The 18951-nt window shown below is 59.4% G+C and overlaps 7 protein-coding genes across 7 annotated transcripts; 3 read left to right on the forward strand and 4 right to left on the reverse strand.

Moving 5' to 3' along the window:
• Window positions 1-884: 884 nt before the first annotated feature.
• Window positions 885-4155, reverse strand: HRG_03880 (exportin 1-like protein; the record flags this gene model as incomplete). Its single annotated transcript, XM_044862351.1, has 6 exons — window positions 885-1924; window positions 1984-3267; window positions 3331-3421; window positions 3536-3817; window positions 3875-3964; window positions 4027-4155. 6 exons carry the CDS (start codon window positions 4153-4155, stop codon window positions 885-887), a joined length of 2916 nt encoding a protein of 971 aa, XP_044723377.1.
• Window positions 4156-4830: 675 nt separating this feature from the next.
• Window positions 4831-5612, reverse strand: HRG_03881 (5-formyltetrahydrofolate cyclo-ligase family domain-containing protein; the record flags this gene model as incomplete). The annotated part of the gene is made up of 2 exons (XM_044862352.1): window positions 4831-5450; window positions 5519-5612. The coding sequence occupies 2 exons, from the start codon at window positions 5610-5612 to the stop codon at window positions 4831-4833; spliced, it is 714 nt and encodes a 237-aa protein (XP_044723378.1).
• A 1052-nt stretch (window positions 5613-6664) lies between these two features.
• HRG_03882 (OPT oligopeptide transporter protein) lies at window positions 6665-8911 on the forward strand (the record flags this gene model as incomplete). Its single annotated transcript, XM_044862353.1, has 1 exon — window positions 6665-8911. The coding sequence occupies one exon, from the start codon at window positions 6665-6667 to the stop codon at window positions 8909-8911; it is 2247 nt and encodes a 748-aa protein (XP_044723379.1).
• A 133-nt stretch (window positions 8912-9044) lies between these two features.
• HRG_03883 (OPT oligopeptide transporter protein) lies at window positions 9045-9866 on the forward strand (the record flags this gene model as incomplete). The annotated part of the gene is made up of 1 exon (XM_044862354.1): window positions 9045-9866. The coding sequence occupies one exon, from the start codon at window positions 9045-9047 to the stop codon at window positions 9864-9866; it is 822 nt and encodes a 273-aa protein (XP_044723380.1).
• A 290-nt stretch (window positions 9867-10156) lies between these two features.
• On the reverse strand, window positions 10157-13042 carry HRG_03884 (proteasome/cyclosome repeat domain-containing protein; the record flags this gene model as incomplete). Its single annotated transcript, XM_044862355.1, has 5 exons — window positions 10157-10183; window positions 10243-12205; window positions 12254-12720; window positions 12786-12859; window positions 12925-13042. 5 exons carry the CDS (start codon window positions 13040-13042, stop codon window positions 10157-10159), a joined length of 2649 nt encoding a protein of 882 aa, XP_044723381.1.
• A 535-nt stretch (window positions 13043-13577) lies between these two features.
• Window positions 13578-14873, forward strand: HRG_03885 (RIO1 family domain-containing protein; the record flags this gene model as incomplete). Its single annotated transcript, XM_044862356.1, has 2 exons — window positions 13578-13640; window positions 13692-14873. 2 exons carry the CDS (start codon window positions 13578-13580, stop codon window positions 14871-14873), a joined length of 1245 nt encoding a protein of 414 aa, XP_044723382.1.
• Window positions 14874-15250: 377 nt separating this feature from the next.
• Window positions 15251-17203, reverse strand: HRG_03886 (RNA recognition motif domain-containing protein; the record flags this gene model as incomplete). Its single annotated transcript, XM_044862357.1, has 7 exons — window positions 15251-15416; window positions 15466-15537; window positions 15596-15853; window positions 15909-16000; window positions 16057-16146; window positions 16197-16287; window positions 16341-17203. 7 exons carry the CDS (start codon window positions 17201-17203, stop codon window positions 15251-15253), a joined length of 1632 nt encoding a protein of 543 aa, XP_044723383.1.
• Window positions 17204-18951: the final 1748 nt, after the last annotated feature.

Consider the following 18951-nt stretch of genomic DNA (forward strand, 5'->3'; position numbering starts at 1 on the left):
ATTCGCCCGGGCGTCTTCTCTGCCAATGTCTAGGTTTTCTAGAGTGAATCCGTTCATCTTGACGCGCATTCTGCCCTGGACGAAGCATCACAGCCTCCGGCTCAAACGACGGCAGACATGAAAGCCAGCCAAGACGAACACTGTCAAGATGCAGAAAGGGCGTAGATGGCAAGCCAGACGAGACAAGAAAGAAAGAAAGAAAGACCTGCAATCCCATACACCACCCTGTCCCTGCTCAGAGCCGGCGCTTCAGGCTTCCTTGATGGGGTTGCGTTGAGCATCACAGGCCATATCCGGGCTTGAAGCAGTGGTTGTGCCTGTTCTCTCTGGCATAGTGTCATGGTGTCGAGAGGCTCCTGTGTCAAGGCCTTTTCGTTGACTCATGTCTGCCACCAACCACGACGACACAATGTGACGATACACTCACTCATGCACGACATCGATCTAACTGCCCTCTCGTTCATATCCGCAAACGTCACCACGCACAAATGGCTGCATCAGACATTCTTGCCGTCATTCTTCACACACAGCCCGACTTTTGCTTCGAGTTCTCCCTTGTCCTTCACGGACCGCTGTCCGTCACAGGCCTCATTCATCGCTCACTTCGGCTACGCCAGTCAATGAGCTACTCGCTACTAATCATTTCTGCACCTCCACCATCCGCTACTTTCAGGCCCATCGGCCCGGCCCGTGTTCTGCTTTCGTCCTGGGCTGCCCGTGCCCGGCAATCTAGCACGTCCCTCCATTTTGGCAACCTGTGCTGCCCTTTGTTCGCCTCAACACCCTGCCATGTTTTGCTTCCCATCTCCCCTCCCCGAAAGCGTACCTTTTCATTGCGCTCTTTCTTGCCCATCACGGGGCCTCTAGTACCCCCTTCAGCCTTTTCAGCCCGAAAACTGGAATCGCGTCGCCTCGAGCTGGCCAAGTCCGTCTCGCGGCGCCACGTTCCTGCGGCGGTACGTGTTGGTAAAGTCCTGCAGCAGCCCTCGCACGTGCCGCATGCCTCCCGCATCGCCCGACTGCAGCTTCTCCTTGATCTTGGAGATCAGCCGCTGCGCCTCGGCGGCCGACACCGTTCCCTGGGGGAGGAGCTGTATCGTCTGCGACACCCATTCCGTTGTCTCGGCCGGGAGCAGCTCGAACAGCGCCAGGAGAACCCCGCTGCCGTCCGCAAAGCAGTCTCGCGGAAACGTAATCATCATGCCGGCCATGACCTGCTTCACCAGGCTCACGCCGTGGCTCATCAGCAGGTTCTTCACGATGCCCCGTATGTTGGCGGCCGCTTCGTCTGGCAGGCCCTCGCTGGTGGCCGGATTGTTGCCGCCGTACGACAACAAATCTCGCAAAAAGTGCAACGTCGACGAGAGGGGGTCGCGCTGCTCCAGTGTGAGCGCGTAGATGGACGCCTCGAAGATGGGCACCAGCAGGTGCGACGGCACGAGCCTCTGCGGGTAGTACAGCAGCGCGTCAATCAGGAGCCGGAAGAAGTCGTCGATGACGTCGGGCAGTTCCTGCGGTTGCAGCTCCGTCATGACGCGCAGAAACGTCGTTGTCTGGGCCTCGAAAAATGTGTAAATGTTTTCCGTCGTCGCCTGGTCCACGTGCTCGCGATCCTCGGAAAACTCACGCAGAATTGCCGACGTGACCCAGAGGAAGCAGCCCTCCCTCGCCCGGTTGAAGCTGCTGGCGAGCTTGTTGGCCATTTCCGGCAGCAGCGGCGACATGGCCGTACGGTACGATATGACCATGTTGCGCCAGCACCGGCAGATCCTCTCGCAAATGGGGCTAAAGTCTAGGAAGTTGTCTAGAACCGTGGACAGGATGGGAAACACCTCTTGCCAATACTTGACCGCAGGATTCTCCTCTCCCGGCCCGACGAGCGGCACTACGTTTTGCACGAATATCGTCACGAGTTGAAGGTGGTCTGCCAAGCCTTGGTTAGCAACATATCCACACCAATGGTGGGGAAAAGGGGGCCCTTGCCTGCCAGCGCCAGCTTGCCCTCGTCGTCGGTGGCGCTGTTGGCCTTGCTCATCAACCTTTGTACCAGGGGGTCACAGTAGAGCTTGAGGAGCCGGTACGTCTCCGCCACGGGCTGGACGGCCACCACGTTGGCGACGCCCTCGGTGATCTCCTCCCGGCTCAGTTCCGGCAGCTTGTCGAGGATCTCGTCGTAGAACGTCTGCAGCTGCAAGACTTGTCCGCTGAGGAGGTGCTTGCAGTCGGTACAGAAGAACTTGACGGACAGCGCGGCGGCCCTCATGATTTCCCGGGAGTCGGACTGAAACGAGTTGACAATGTAGTTGAACTGGGGCTCGAGATAGTCCGGGTGCGCCGCCGTCCATTCCGTGTACCGCCCGAGCACCATGATTGTCGCGAAGCGCAGCTTTTCGTGGCTGGGGATTTGCACCAAGAGCGGCATCAGCTGAGGCAACACGATGTTCTCATCCTTGTCCACCATGCGTCCGAGTGCACGCATGGCGAACAGGGGGGCCTCGAGCTCCTGCCAATGCGGCACGTTGGTGCCCGATACCTGGCCGGCATACTTTTGCGTCCAGATCTGGATGGCGTTGAGCACCTTGGTCAGGCAGTCCGTCACTCCCATGATGTCGCAGGAATCCTTGAGCGTGTCCCCCATCTGGTGGCGAAACTCGCGGAACTTTTCCTCCTGCTCACGGTCCCCGTCGAATAGTTCGGATTCGTTGCCAGAATCTGGCTTGGGGTATTCCAGGTGCTTGAGGAGTATGTCGACGAGCTTCGAGTAGACGTCCACCATCTCCAGGCGGCCCTGGATGTACCTCTCGAGCACGAGGTACTGCTTGAGCTCATACCAGAAGCTAAAGGTATGTTCAATGACGTCTCGATCCGCGTCTCGCGCCGCGCACTCGAGGACCGCATCCACCAGAGGCTTGAATAGCGCGGGCTGGCGCGCGATGCCGACGACCCAGCTCTCGGCGGCGGTGGCAAAGACCTTGGTCAGCGACTTGAGCTTGTCGGCGTCTTCCTCTCCAACCACCCTTTGGATGTGGGGCTGGATACCGATGATACGGGGGAACAGCGCCTGGACCTCGTCTTGGCACTCGTCGACGTCGCTCGTTTCCCTCAGCATCACGCATAGGCACTCGGAGGACTCTTGGCTGCATTCGTCGCTCGTGACGCCGCCAAAGATGACGTCGAGAAGCGGGGAGTTGATAACGTTGGCAACCGGGACCTCCCTCAGCCAGGATGTGATGCATTCCATTAGCTGGGGGTTTCGAGAAGCGGCGGCTAATGTCTTGAGATTAGCCTCGAGCTTAGCAGGACCCGCCACGTTCCCATGAAGGGACTTACCTGAGGACTGAGCATAGTTGATGAGGAGGTGGACGACCTGTTTCGTGTTACTTCCCAGCAAGGCCTGTGTGCGGGCGGCGAGATCATCTTCCTGTGTCCAATGGTTAGACTGTCATGCCTCTGAGGATGCCGGACGGCCAGAACGCCAAAGTCGCTAAGGATAACGCGCGCCCAGGTCGATGGGTATGTTGTTGGGTCCACGTACAGACAAGGTGATTTTGCGACCCTCGGTCACCTCCTCGGGGAGCACTCGGAGGAAATCCAGGATGCACGCATGGCTCTCGGGGCTGTCGGCGAGCGACTGGACGACTGATGGAAGCACGTCGTCCCAATCCTTCATCTGTATGGCCAGGATGGCCAGACACACACAGAGTTGGGTTCTGATTGGTTTCGGGCCAGCTGCGAAGTGCTTCAACAGCAGGAGGATCTGGTTTCGAAGCTCCGGGAGCTCACCGGGAGAGACTTGGGTCGAGAGATCGTATGTCAACTTGGGCACTGGTCAGCTACCGAGGCGGCGCCAGGGGGGGTATCCGAAGGGACCCACCTTGCCGCGAAGAGTGATGGCGGCGAAGAGTGTTGCTTCGGGCTCGCTTTCGGTTTTGAGTATGCCCAAGACGGTCGCCCACGAATCTTGCTGCGGGCGTGTTAGCAGGAGCAGAAAAGCGGCGGGGGGGCGACGGTGTCGGGGGCGCATACGGATTTTTGGAACCTCTCGAGATAGTGATGGGCCTTTGTCTTGTCGTCTTGCTGGCCGCTCCTCATGGTCATGACGGCGGCCAGGACATCTGAGGGAGTAAAGGCCGTGTGCGCGCCGTTTGAAGCCATTGCGTGTGATTTAAGGGGCCGGTGATGGGTCTCGGGCGCAAAAACTCGAGCGCATGTGCCTCAAGAGGCTCGGCAGCGGCCAGGAGAGGGTGCTTGGCGATGGCGGCCTGATGATGTAATCAAGGGCGCGCGGCCGAGGCCAGCTGAAGCAGCTGTGGCGGATGACGTCTGATGGGGGAACGTAAGCGCCGGTGAGGCAGCTGTCGAGAGGGAACAGGAACGAAAGGCCGCCTGGAGGATGTTTTGCTGGATTTATTAATGATGGCATGGATCGCCGGCCGCATTCTTTGGCGGGGCAAAGAAGGAGACTTGTCTGGCGACCCGGGTCTTTTCTCACACTGTGTAGCCGCTGGTTTTTCCGCTCCGGGCTGCCCGAGGTCCCCTGAAACAGTACGAATTCGGTCCGTCATTCACCTCACCTGCTCCGTTCAGCAGGCGAGGACGGAACTTGCAAGCCCAGACTCTGCACAGGCTTGTGCTGTAGGGCCTCTGCGCGCCAGCCTTTGAAGCCCAGTCGCATTACAAAAGGACGCCCGCCCGGCTCTTTATGGAGCCAACCAAGTTACAGACGCCGGCTCTTTCAACATCTAGGCAACTGTTTGAGTGATGCAAACCTTTGTATGTGCTGTGATAATCGGATTCATGAAAACATTTGCCCCGGCCGGTCACGGTTCCTCAAGCCATGACGGTGCTCTGCGTGCCGCTGCTCGACGACGCCTCTCGGAGCTGGCCGCTGCCCAGAATCAGACCGTGCAGGTTTCGGTCGTGCAGATCGACAGGCACCTGCTCGCCCGGCGAGGCAGACAAGAGCTGCTCGGTGAGCGCCAGGCCGTAGAGCAGCAGCGGCGGGTGGCCGTCGGCGGCGGCCAAGTACCTGTTGAGGAAAAAGTCATAAAAGCCCTTGCCGTGCCCCAGCCTGCGAATGCGGCCGGCGCCGTCCAAGTCAAACGCGACTCCGGGCATGAGCATCAGGTCCAGTTCCGCAGAGCCGCCGAGGACGCGGCGACGGCGGTCGAGCGTGGCCGGGTCTACCGAGGGGATGCCCCAGCGGTCGGGCCTGAGGCTCTCGTAGTCGTGGATGCCGGTGAGGCTGACCATGTCCATGACGCGCGCAGGGCCGTCGGCGGCGTCGGGCTTGTGCAGGTAGGGGACGAAGACTTGCTTGCCGCAGCCGAGGGCATGGCGCACGATGGCGTCGGTCTGCACCTCGCCGGTGGGCATGGAGAGGAAGATGCTGATGCGGGTGGCATCGCGGTAGGGCTTGAAGTCTTGGAGTGCCTCGTATATCCTGCGGCCTGTGGTGACGGTGGTGGTCAGTGGCTGTGAACGTTGTGAGGGGATAGATGGGAGGCAACGGGTATACTTTGGGCGAGGACGGCATCTTGAGACAGGCTCGACAGCCGCTGCCTCATGAGAGACCTCAGTTGCTGCTTTGCGGCGACCAAGGGCACGGTCATGTCGGGCGCCGTGATGGGTTCATCAATGACACTTTGCAGATGACGGCGATGGCGATGGCACGCGGTGGGCCTTTTTTCTGTCGCCGATGTCGCTCATCGCTGTTCGTACCTTGAGCCCAGTCAGCGGCCCCGCAGCCAGGCGCAGCAGGCCACTGTAGATATGTATTAGTGCTGGCCTTCCACCCGCGCCAAGTGCATGAATGCCGCCGGCAAGGCATGACTACTAATAGAGGAATAACGCGGCCGCAATATGGCCGGAGATGAGCGGTGAAAAAAAGCCGCTATGATCCAAGGACCAAAAAAGAAGATGAAATGGACGACATGTTGGTGCGAGGAACTAATATGTCAGGGTCTCGTGAAGAGGGTGTCACTGGGTGAGCGAAGCACGTAGGCGCGCCTTGTTTGAACGGTATAACAAGTCTTACAAGGGAGTTTACGAGGGAGTTGAGTGCGAATACATGCAAACAGAACCCACCAATTGGAGTGTGTTCTGGCCGGAGAATATATCCATCGCATCTCGTATTCCACCATCTCCGGTCGCGTCGCGTCGCATCGATGGCAATTTATATTCCATCCCCGGGAATCCCTCCCCTCCCCCACGTCGGCTCCGCCCCGCCGGCGCAATGCTTGGTATTGATGAATCAACCCCTGTAGGCAAGTTGGGGATGCACGTCCGCGGCGGTCTGTAGTACGTACATACATACCTATCGAGTGCCGTGTCGCGTTGGCCTGGACACACAGGCTCCGCGCCCGCCGCCGAGCCCAAGGGGGGTGCCTGAGAGGCCGGACGCCCGAAGCGGCCGCCGGCAACGGGTCTTTTTAGGGTTGCAGAAGCCCTGGGTGCTCCACCCCCTCTCCCTCGGCTTGTGCTGCGCTGGCGGGGCCCCTGTTCCCTGACGGATCGCATCGCCGCAGCGCGCAACCATCCCCATCCACCATTTACAGTAACTTCTACATACATGCTCTGCACCACCCTGCGCTTTGTCCGCACAGCAGATTACCCTCATGCATCTGAGCACGCATCGCAGTAGCCCCAGGAGGGACTGCCAGCCATGGGCAACAAGGCCGAAGCCCCATTGACCGGGTCCTCGCTGCCGCTGCACACCCTGGCCCCCGCCGTCTCAGACGCTGAACCAGGACGTCGCGTCTACCCGAGTCATCTCACTCGTCCTCGCGCGTCTTCAGCTACACCCGCGGCGCCTTCCGGGGCCTCTGCCGCTATCGCTGCCGCTACCGCTACCGCTACCGCTACTAGGGCTCCTATTACTACTACAGCCACCGCCGCCGCCGCCGCCGCCGCCTCTGCCGTCACCTCGTCTCCGACCACCGCCTCTCTCCCCCCACCGCGCCATGTCCGCGACGACTCCTCGGCCGCCAGCGAGCCAATAGCGCAGCCCGCCCCCGATGCCGCCGCTCTCGACGACGGCACCATGACGGCCTCCAGGAAATCGCCCTACCTCCTCCCCGGCGACGGCGCCGGCCCTCCCAATGCCTCCTTCTCGCCCTACGGCTCCGTCGCCCCGGCCCGCCGCGCCGCCGCCCATCGCCCCGACAGCGACTCGGAGCTCGACGACGACGTCCACCAGCTCCGCCACGTCCACGACAGCATCCGCAGCCGCAGGAGCCTGAGCTCCAGGCGCTCCTTCTTGTCCCGCCAGTCGTCGCGCCGCTCCGACGATCTCGACGGCGCCGCCCTCGTCTCGGGCCTCGAGGGCCGCTTCGGCCTGGCAGAGGCCCCCCTGCCCGGCGACATCATCCTCGACCACGACGCCGGCGCCTCCTCCGACGGCTCCCAGCACGGCCTGCAGCTCGACCACGACCAGTCCTCCACCCGCTCCGACGACGACCTCGACGACAACTCCCCCCATGAAGCCGTCCGCGCCTCGGTCCCCCCCACCGACAACACCACCCTCTCCATCAACACCCCTCGCATGTGGTGCCTCTCGGTCCTCTTCTCCATCCTCGGCTCCTCGACGAACCTCTTCTTCTCCCTCCGATACCCCAGCGTCGCCATCACCCCCGTCATCGCCCTGCTCCTCGTCCACCCGCTCGGCCACCTGTGGGACATGCTCCTCAAGCGCCCCTACGACCCGGACGACGAGTTTGTCGACGGCGTCAGGACCCGGCCCCGCGACGACCCTGCCGCCCACCGCCGCAAGAAGCTCAACTCGTGGCGCCTGTGGCTCGCCCAGGGCCGCTGGAACCAAAAGGAGCACACGTGCGTCTACGTCAGCAGCAATGTCGCCTTTGGCTTCGCCTTTGCCACGGACGTCATCGTCGAGCAGACGCGCTTCTACAACCAGGAGGCCCCCGTCGTCTACCAGCTCCTCCTCACCATCTCCACCCAGATCCTCGGCTACGGCTTCGCCGGCATGGCTCGCCGCTTCCTCGTCCGCCCCAGCGGCATGATCTGGCCCGGCACCCTCATGTCGGCCGCCATGTTCTCCACTATGCACAACCAGGACAACAAGCCCGCCAACGGCTGGACCATCAGCCGCTGGAACTTCTTCTACGTCGTCTGGGCCGTCTCGTTTGCCTTTTACTTCCTCCCGGGCCTGCTGTTCCCCGCCCTCAGCTACTTCAACGTCATCACCTGGTTCGCCCCCAAGAACGTCGTCGTCGCCAACCTCTTTGGCGTCGCCTCGGGCCTCGGCCTCTTCCCCATCACCTTTGACTGGGCCCAGATCACCTACGTCGGCTCCCCGCTGCTCGTCCCCTTCTGGGCCGCCATGAACGTCATCGGCGGCCTCGTCGTCGTCATGTGGATCATCGCGCCCATCCTCTACTACTGCAACGTCCTCTACTCGTCCTACATGCCCATCCTGTCGGCCGGCGTCTTCGACAACACCGGCCACATCTACAACGTCACCCAGATCCTGACGCCCGAGTTTCTCTTTGATCGCGACGCCTACGCCAGCTACAGCCGCGTATTTCTGCCCATCACCTACGTGCTCAGCTACGGCGTGCAGTTTGCCGGCCTCGCCGCCCTCCTGACCCACACCCTGTGCTGGCACGGCCAGGACATCTGGCGCACCATAAAGAGGAGCCTGCACGAGGCCCGCCAGAACGACAAGCCCGTCTACCAGCCCGTCAACGAGTCGCGCGCCGCCTCGAGCACCTCGCTCGGCAGTGGCGACCGCAGCTGCATGGACGGCTCCACCATGTCCAACGGCGACGGCCTGCTGAGCCGCGAAGACGTCCACTGCCGCCTCATGAACCGCTACAAGGACGCGCCCCTGAGCTGGTACCTGCTGACCTTTGCTTCCATGGCCGCCATGGGCATGTTTGTCGTCGAATAGTGAGTTCCCCCCGGTGATTCCGAGGCCAGGCCGTGGCTGACCTCCCCTCGGCTACCCCGTCCACCTCCCCTGGTACGGCCTGCTGCTGGCGCTCGGCATCGGCGCCATCTTCTTCATCCCCAACGGCATCGTCATGGCCATCACCAACCAGCACAGCAGCATCTATCTCATCTGCCAGCTCATCTGCGGCGTCGTCTTCCCCGGCCGCCCCATCGCCAACATGGTCTTTGTCAGCTACGGCTACATCTCGTCGGCCCAGGGCATCAAGTTCGCCTCGGACCTCAAGCTCGGCCACTACATGAAGATTCCCCCGCGCATCATGTTCCTCGTCCAGGTCGTCGCCACGCTCGTCTCGTCGCTGACCCAGATCGGCGTCCTCAACTGGATGTTTGCAAATGTCCGCGGCATCTGCACCGCAGAGGCCGTCAACGGCTTCACCTGCCCCATTGCCCGCGTCCACTTCAACGGCTCCATCCTCTGGGGTGTCGTCGGCCCCGGCGAGTTCTTCGGCCCCATGGCCATCTACCGCACCCTCGTCTGGTGCTTCCCTCTCGGCGCCTTCCTCCCCATCCCGCTCTGGCTCTACGCCCGCCGCCGCCGCCACAGCCTCTTCCGCAAGGTCAACCTCCCCGTCATCTTCGGCGCCATGTCGTGGATCCCCCCGGCCACCGGCCTCAACTTCTCCGTCTGGGCCCTCGTCTGCTACCTCTTCAACTTCCTCATCAAGCGCCGCGCAAACGCTTGGTGGGGCAAGTACACCATGACACTCAGCGCCGCCCTCGACTCGGGCCTCGCCTTTGGCATCGTCGTCGTCTTCTTCGGCTTCATCTACCCGGGCTGGGTCAGCGGCTTCAGCTGGTGGGGCACAGAGGTCTACAAGCAGGGCTGCGACTGGCAGGCTTGCTCTTACAAGAATGTCCCCGAAGGCCAGACCTTTGGCCCCCACACGTGGTAATGTCCGTCCGTCCCATCACGGCCGCTGCGGCGCGTCAAAAACTAGACCAAAATAGAACCCGGCGTTGGTTTATCATTTCCGGATATGCAATGGAATATAACTAGAGCTTGTCGAGCGTCTTCTTCACTTTTGTTGGGTATCAATCTCACAGCACCCGCGCTGCGTGCGAATCGAATTCCACTGTCTATCCTTGCATCTTTGTGTATTACAGCATAGCACTATCTAGCCACTCATGGGTCCTCCGGGGCATCTTGTGATATATGACATCGCTATCTCCGCTCACGTCCGACTCACTGTCCGGCCTCCCAATCTGGGTTCTGTTCAACATGTGTTAGCATTCGCGGCATCAGCGACCGCACTTCGGAGTAAGACTTGCCTTTCGCAGAATGACCCGGCCCTCGAGCGTGCTGCTCAAGCTTATGTACTCATCATCTTCCAGCTCCGCGCGTTCGCCGTGGCCGAGCAGCACGGGTGTGCTCTGCGTCTGCCATCCCGTAATCGTCTTGGGCCGGCCGGCTTGACCGACGACGTCCACGGCCTGGCCCACGCGAACATTGACCTTGAGCGGCTCAAGTTTCTCGTCCAGAGTGACCAGGAAGCGAGGTTGCATGGCAGGCACGAGGAAGTAGACGAGGTAATGCGAGGTCGAGGCGATAAACTCCTTGGGGTCGATCATGGCCACCATGGTGGCCAGCAAGCCCGCGGCCGCAACGTGCGAGAGCACCTGGCGATCTGTGTGGAACGGGTTGATGGACAACGTCCCCTTGCCCATGTGCAGCAGACCCTGGGCGATGCGGACCATGAACAGGGCGTCCTGGTCGCGATGGTAGTAGCTGGCGAGCTGTCTCAGCAGCTGCGCCAGCCTGGCATTGTTGGTGCCGGCGCCAAGCATTCCCATGGCGAAGATGGCATTGATGGCCACCTCGGGGTCGTTGTCGTGGCTGTATCTCGAGAGCGTGTCGTACACCTTCATCTGCGGGTTACTCGGGCTTATCAGGCCCATGGCCAGAGGCACGGCCTTGCGGATGTTGGCCTCGCCATAGTGCATGAGATGCCCAAACTGCCGCAGCACCATTTCCTGGCCCACGTCTTCGCCCATGGCCACCAGGGCAATGCCAATGACGGCATATGCTTGCAGCAGCTCGTCTCCCTTCTTGTCCTCGGTCTCCTCCTTGTGCTCGTTACAGATGTGCAAGAGCTCCTGGATCTTCAAAACAGCGCCTGTGCCAGCCCAAGCGCAAATCTCCGCTAGGACAGCCGTGGGCTTGGCCATCGGGTGGTCCACAGCCTTGAGCGTCTCCAGAATGACGTCAACCTCTTCTTGCCGGCCAAAAAAGAGCAGGCCAAGGCCAAGGGCCAAGAACCGCGTCCACTTGTCCGTCAACTGGCTCTTGCGGTCTTCGTCCATGAGGGTCGTGACAATGGCTTCGGAGACTTCGGGATGCGACGACCCAACAAAGATGAAGCCGCAGGCGAGTGCAGCCATTGCCGAGATCTGCATCTCTTGGGAGGAGTCGCTGATGATGGGCAGCAGGAGTTCCAGTAGCTCTTCCTTATTAGAGCCGGCGTATGATAAGCCCAATCCCATGAGGCAGGCTGTCCTGATCAGGGGGTTTGAGTGATGCAGCTTCTCCGCGTCGCCGAGGAGGGCCAGGGCCGGCTCCGAGTCTACACAGATGCCCGAGTTCATGATGCCAATGGCGAGCATGGCTCCGGCACAGATCTCGGGGTCCGACGAGTAAGTGTACTTATCGATCTTATCGAGGCCATTCTCGACGTCCCACAGCATGAGGGTGCCCATGGATGCGACGGTGGACATCATACCGTCCGCCTTGGTCTTCCACACCCACGTCTCCTTCTCGCCATCGACCAGCATCATCTTATCCTTGCCAAAGCCAGCATTGACAAACGCGTTGACAAAGGCGGCTGCGAGGTTGTGTCTGGCGGAATCGAGGTTCGTCATGCCGGCGACCCGGCTGCTTTCCAGGTGGCTCTTGTATATGTCCTCGGTGGTCTTGGGGTCCAGGATGTTCAGCTCTTTGCCGAGAGCCTTGAAATGGTCCGACAGCTTGAGGTTGGACAAGCAATCCGAAAGATCCGGGTCATCCCTGGTGTCCTCAGGGAACTCTAGGACTATCCTTTGGCGGGCAATCAAGTAGGAAAGCTGCTTCTTCAACGCAGGGTTCTTTGCTTTGCCAAAATCGGCTCTGATCAAGTTGACGTCGTGCAGTCGGATGGCGAGCACCATTGCCTGAGTAAACTGCTTGTACTCAATGTAGATTTTGTGTGCAGTTCGGAGAAACGTTTCGTTGTCGGGGTAGGTGAGCAAGTTGACCATGCTGACCATGTAGAGGCATACTCTGGCGTAGGTGTCGTCGTCGACAAACCTGGGAATTTCCTCGATGATCTCCAGCTCGCTCATGAGGTCGACAGCATCGGCCTCGGCATTGCTCTTGATGTACAGCGGCACCAGGACCAGAGCCAGGTCGACCAGGTCCTTCGTGGGCTCATCCGCAGTGATGCGCTTGGCATACACCTCGCCGATCTCCAGTGCCAAATGTCTGACGTACTCGTGGCCCCAAGACCCGATGTCGGTCGTGGGCGCCAACAATCTGTACTTGAGAGTGTCTTGTCGGTCTTCGTCCGAGTACGTCATGCCAATCACCGAGAGGACATCCGCAAGGGACGTCTTGTTCTCGCCATCGGGCCAGTCGTCGTACAGTTTTGTCAACGTCTCATAGTGAGGCCGCAGAAACTTCAACGGCTTTGGCACCGCTGTCATTGATGATGTCGAAGTCTTGATTGACGATTTCATGGCCTCCAGGGCGGCTTTGTACAGCTCCGTATTGGACTCCTGCATATCGGACGTCAACCCCGCTTGCCATGGCTCAGAGTGTCTTGGGCGTCTGTGCTACTCACCGTCAATCGCTCCACCATCATGTCCAGCTCATTCTTGAGTTGCTGGTCCTCTTCGCTGAGTTCCTCCTCTGCCGCTGGCGTCTAGTCAGCGAACCAACCGCGGCGCCGGAAGGGGACTGGGGAGCTTGAGGGAGCCTACCCTCTTTCTTGCCGTCTTCCTTCTTGCCGTTCAGCACGGGCTTCTCATCCTTGGGCTCGTCGACGGCCTTTCCCTTGCCCTTGTCCGCAGCCGTGGGCGCGCCGACGTCTTTTGCCATGGTGACGTCGGGGTAACGAGCTCTGGTGGAGCTCCGGCAAGAGAGGCTGTTGAAGGCTGCAGGGGGGATGGGCGGGCGACCGGATTGGAAATAAGTCGATAGAGGAGTGAGAAGAAAAATGTCTGGCTTTCGGGATCAAATGTTGCCGACGCGGCGTTGAAGGGTTCTGCAGAGTGCACTGCTGGTCTTCGTCAGAGAGGTGCGGGCAAGGGAGGCAAATGGCGAGAAAGCTGTTGCTCGAGGTGCGCCGCGCCGGCGTAGCTCCGGTTACGACAGGTCGCTGGCGCCTTCCACAGCTTGGGAGCCCCAGATTTCGAGTCACGTGCGCTGCCTGCCAAGTGTCATTCTTTTCTGGGGATCGGAAAAGTTAATCCGCGACAGCCAGTGTCCGCCTTATCGATTAAAAAACACCCAACTCCACTCTATCGAATCCGTCGAAACCCAAGGCCTCACGACCATGGAATAGAAGGCCCCGACAAGCACAAGGACTTTTGCCGAGATAGCCGTGTGACGTGGAGAGTCCAAGTTCAACATCATGAAGCTGGACACGCGGGCCATGCGCCATTTGGCGTCGGAAGACTGGCGAGTCTTGACAGCGGTATGCCGCATGCGCCTCTGGCCCATTCCCAGACTAACGCCAATGTCGCAGGTTGAAATGGGCAGCAAAAACCACGAAATCGTCCCAACGCCGTTGATTGAGAAAATAGCCCGGCTTCGCGGCGGCGCCAGCGGCGTGCACAGGAGCATATCTGCCCTCGCAAAGGTCGGCCTCATCGCTCGAGTCAAAGAAGCCAAATATGACGGCTACCGCTTGACGTACGGCGGCCTCGATTACCTCGCTCTGCACACTCATGCCACCCGCAAGCATGTGTACAGCGTCGGCAGCCGCATTGGAGTCGGTAAGGAAAGCGACATCATGGTTGTCGCCGACGACAAGGGGGCGCAGCAGGTCTTGAAGATTCACCGACTCGGCAGGATATCGTTTCGGTCCGTCAAGTCGAACCGGGACTACCTCAAGAACCGTGCTTCTGGCTCCTGGATGTACCTGTCGAGGCTGGCCGCCATGAAGGAGTTTGCCTTCATGCAAGCATTGCACGAGGAGGGCTTCCCCGTTCCGCAGCCGCTCGCGCAGTCCCGCCACACCATCGTCATGACCCTGATAGATGCGTTCCCCCTCCGGCAGATTGCTGCAATACCAGATCCGGCATCGTTGTATGCCGACCTCATTGCTCTCATCCTGCGGCTCGCCAGCCACGGCCTGATCCATGGTGACTTCAACGAATTTAACATACTGATCAAGGAGAACAAAACAACATCCGAGGACGGCCAGGAGCTGATCAAGCTCGAGCCTGTCGTCATTGACTTTCCCCAAATGGTTTCCATGGAGCACCAGAATGCCGACATGTATTTCGACCGAGACGTCAACTGCATCAAGCGCTTCTTTCAGCGCCGGTTCCACTTCACTAGCACCCAGCCTGGGCCTTTCTTCGCAGACGCCAAGAAGTCCATGGGGAAGAGCGGAGCCAAACGACTCGACGCCACTGCTCAAGCTTCTGGTTTCACCAAGAAGATGTTGAAAGATCTGGAGGCTGCCATTCAGCAACAAGCCGCGAAAGAGCAAACAGCAGTCGACAGTATCGACGAAGACGAGGAAGGAGAGGAAGAGGAAGAAGAGGAGCAGGGCGATGCTGAAGAGGAACAAGCATTCGTAGTGCTGTCATCAGACAAGGGCGGAGAAAGCCTTAACGACGCAGGAGGACCATCAGACAACGGCCAACCCAGCCACTCGTCCAACGTGATGCAGCCAGACATATCGAAGCTAGCAATCTGAATCAACAACAAGTGATACCCGTGGCTCGAAGGCCATTCGCTTCGCAACGCGAGGCTCAAAAAGAATTTGATTGTCATTATGGTGCAGGCCGTGCCGCCTTGTTAGTCTCTCACAGTTGCCGTTCCCTAGTAACTAGAGTACAAAGTGTGTAAAATGGAACTTTTCTTCTCCCTTTTGCCCTGTCACAGCCCATCAATAGTATCATCTATCTCCGACCATAACATGCTTCGCAAAGGCGTAAGAGTGCCACGACGTCTTGAGTGTGCAGCTCCAAGAAAGAACGGTGATGAAAGAAGCAAAGAAGAACAAGGAGACAATGTGCGTGATGCATAATACACGAGAGATGATGCAGCAGAACTGGCCATTCCATGGAGGCCTCATTGGGTCTCCTTCTTGCCTGCCACGTGCACTCGTGGCGACGTCTGGACACTCTCGTCAGCGGCGGCGACGACGGTCGGATCAGCGTGAATCGTAACGCCCTCGTCACACTCCGAGGAGTTGGGGGTAGAAACAGCCGCATCCGTACTCGCGTTCGTGACCGCCCTGATCAAGAGGTCAGTACGTGCTGAAGATGCTAAGGCGTGAAGCATACTCGGACAATCCACGTCGGGTTCCCGAGTGTCTCGTCGCGTTGCCATCGTCATTCGAAGAAGTCGAAACGCTGCTGAAGATGGTATCAATTAGGACGAGTTTCTGCAGCCAAGATATCCTGCCCGACTTACCTTCGCGAGGCCGGGAGAGTGCGTCGCCACTGGGACTGCTGGCCATACAAGGTCGGGCTCATGCCAACGAGGGGGGTACCGTAGGCGCCAATGTTATACTCGTTGGTGCGAAACTGACGGCGCTCAGCGGTGACGCGCTTGAGCTCCTTCTGGGCCGGAGTGTCGGCGTAGCGAATGTTAATGAGGAGGCCCTCCTCCCCAATGCCGACGCCATTGAATTTGTGGATGACTTCGTCGCAGACATCGCGGGACTCGAAGCTGCATTGCTGTTAGTCCAATCCCTCCCGACAGCGACATGGCGTGCGACGCTTACCGAGCAAAGCCGACACCGCGGCTGTTCCCCATGCTATCACGGAGAATCTTGCTGGACAAAATGGTGTACCCGAGAAAGATAGTGGCCAGTTCCTGCACAATGTTAGCCTTGTATAAACACAATGAACCGAAAGGACTTATAGACTCACCACCTCAGTCAAGCTCTTAGGCAAGTTGGAGATGTAAAGATTAGTGGAAGCTTCATCGCCTTCGGCCTTGAGTCTCGAGTTGAAGGATTCCTGGACACCGGTTAGCACTCTCGACTGGAATACCATATGGGCAAACTCACCCGCGCAAATCCAACCTCATATCCCAGGCGATGAAAGCCACGGATGCACAGCTCGGAGTCATGCGATTCACAAAACTTGGCAAAGCCAAAGCTGCAGTGCGTCAGTCAAATGCTTCTCATCAAATCCTCACCAGGCAGACGTACCCCTTGCATGCTCCGGTATTGGTGTCGATTATGGCCTTGGAGGTCTCGACGGGCCCGAATCGTGAGGCGAACTCGTAAAGCAGTCTGTCATCCGTCGTCGGGTGCAGTCCGCGGATGTAGACGTTGCGGTTGCCGGGAATGCGATTCTCCAGGCTCTGCTCCAGGCTCTTCATCTGTCCCGGAGGGGTGAAGACAGCCGGGACAGCCCGGGGAACGGCCGGTTCCTTCTTCAGGATTTCATCAATGGTGCGGTCAGAGACAGTGGAAACAGCCGACTTTGCAGGTTCGGCGTGAAGGGTGGCGAGGCCCATCTGCTGGGGAGACGGGGTCGTGTAGGCCGAGCGATCGAGACTGGCAACGCGAGGGCCACCATCACGCTGGGACACGGTGCCGTAGAATGGGGTCGCCGGGGTGGACTCCGTGGTAGAGTAAGAGCCGCGGCGGTTCTCGAGTCCTGGAACCTCGGAGTTGCCACGCTCAATGCGGGCGTGGTTGGCATTGGCGCGGCCCGGCGTGAAGGGCATGATAGGCATGGGCAGGCCGACGTAGGGGGGGCCGTAGCCACCTGCGGGAAGCGCAAAGTTGTGGTAAGGATTCTCCTGGGAGTGGCCCATGCCCATGGTCTGGGCAGCGGGCATGGGGGCGAGAACAAACTGTCCATCGGACCCGACCATGAAATGGCCTGGTCCCAGAGGAAGCGGGCCCGAGTTGTTGGGCATTCCCATGCCTCCAATCGTGAGGCCCGTGAAGTGACCCATCATCGAGGTCGGGTCGGCAACCGCATGAGGAGGACCGTGGCCGTGAACATTGCGACCCGTTGGGTTGGGGAGGTAGTGGGTGGCGACACCAGTGCTCGCGTCCATGTTGGATTCGGTCAGAGTCGGTTGTTGATAGACTTGCGGGTTGCCTGCAAACACCATCGTTAGCCTTGATCAGGTCTCGCGGAGCACACCATGGCCAGAAGGGAGACTGACGCACGGGGCTGTGAGGAAACTTACTCCTGGAGCCACAAATTCACTTCGAAGGATTGTTCGAGATGGCGGCTGGACCGAGATCTGCGATTGTTGGTGAGCCAAGTGAACCGGAGACTTTGGAGCAGCAAGCGGGGTATTCGAAAGAGCGAATGGGTCGCTGCGGGAAAGACTGATAAAGCAACGGGCAGCTTTTATTGAAGAGGGTTGTGTGCTGTGGGAAGACGAATTCCCTGCGGTAGGACAGGAGAAGGAGACGGGGCAGGGAAGCAGGCAGAGGAGGAGAGCAATGCAAAGAAGAGGCGGAGATGGCACCACTCACCTCGTCCTGTCTTCCGACTAGCTGAAGTGATGGTGCAAACGGGCTCGTGGCCAAGACAAATGTTGCTACCAAGAGGCTGAGATGAAGCGAGAGTAAGTGAGATAGAACGAGCTATCGAGCAAGATGGGGATTCGAAAAGAGATTGACCAAGCTGCGTGACCAAAGGATCGCCGAGAGCGATTGTTGAAGCTTGGTTGATGCTGTGTGAAGAGGGAGGAAAAGGAGAGAGCTGGGAATGGCGCCGAGAAGAAGAAGAGGCAGCGAAGCGAGCCGAGAGACGTACCTAATGCTTAAGAGCTGCTGATGCGAAGGTAACTGCGATGCTTGGTCCAAAAGCAGAAGGAGAGAAGTTGCAAATGATGATGGGTAAGCTATTGGGCACGACGGTCGAGGTTCGCGTGCCAGCAAGAGAAGAGCTGGTGGGGAGAAAAAAGAGAGACGAGCCGAGCGATGACGAAAGCCCAAGTGGAAAGACGGAGGGGAGGCTTGGCCGTTCCGTCCACTGCACTCCTGTTCAGTCCGGTTCAGGCAACGCAGGGCAGTCGAGCGCTGAGAAGAGCACCTGCGCAGTGTGGGTGACCGCCTCAGGGCAGGGCACAAGGCCTCGGGCAGGAGGCAGGTACCTGACCTGGATCAATCTCGAAGCCCGCCCAGCTATGTCCTTGGGGTCTCTGCTGCTGGTTGAGGCAGGTAGACAAGGCGAGGTGAGGAGCCGAGGTAAGTGTGACGACCGACGAAAGGTAGGCGAGTTGACGAATACAGCGATTCCTGGGCACCGAGCCTGGATGGAAGACAAGGCAAGAGGCGCTTTCAAGCTTCACAGTCTCGACCAGCACTCCGTCTCCTGCAGCGCCTGCTCAGTCGTTCGCGTTTCGTTCGCTTTGCGCCGTCCTTGTTGTTGCTCCACCAAGTCCGTTGTTGCCGCTGACGACGATGCTCGACGGGCCTTGACGGGTTTCCACCGGGCTCTTGTGCCTGCCGTGAGCAAAGCAACAGTCCTCCTCTCGACGAAGACTCCTCCTCCTCCTCCGATATCGGCTCTCCCGCTCCGGAAAGCAGCAGTCGCAAACAGCCCAGGGCGACAAGGTGCTCTTCGACGGATCCGAGGCGAGTATCCGTGGTCGATAACGCGGAGGGAAGATCTGATATCCAGTCACAATGAGATGTCGACCTATACCCCAGCGTCGCGGCCTGACAAGAATCGGCGGAGTAGATGACCCGAAGATGGCCTGCTCGACAGTCGTGCTGCCAGAATCGTCCGGGGTGTTCTCTTCTCTGTCACCAGACCAGATGGGCTAATAATGCCTAGGTATCCTGG

Source organism: Hirsutella rhossiliensis, assembly GCF_020360975.1.
Source record: "Hirsutella rhossiliensis strain HR02 chromosome Unknown scaffold00003, whole genome shotgun sequence".
Classification (NCBI taxonomy): domain Eukaryota; kingdom Fungi; phylum Ascomycota; class Sordariomycetes; order Hypocreales; family Ophiocordycipitaceae; genus Hirsutella; species Hirsutella rhossiliensis.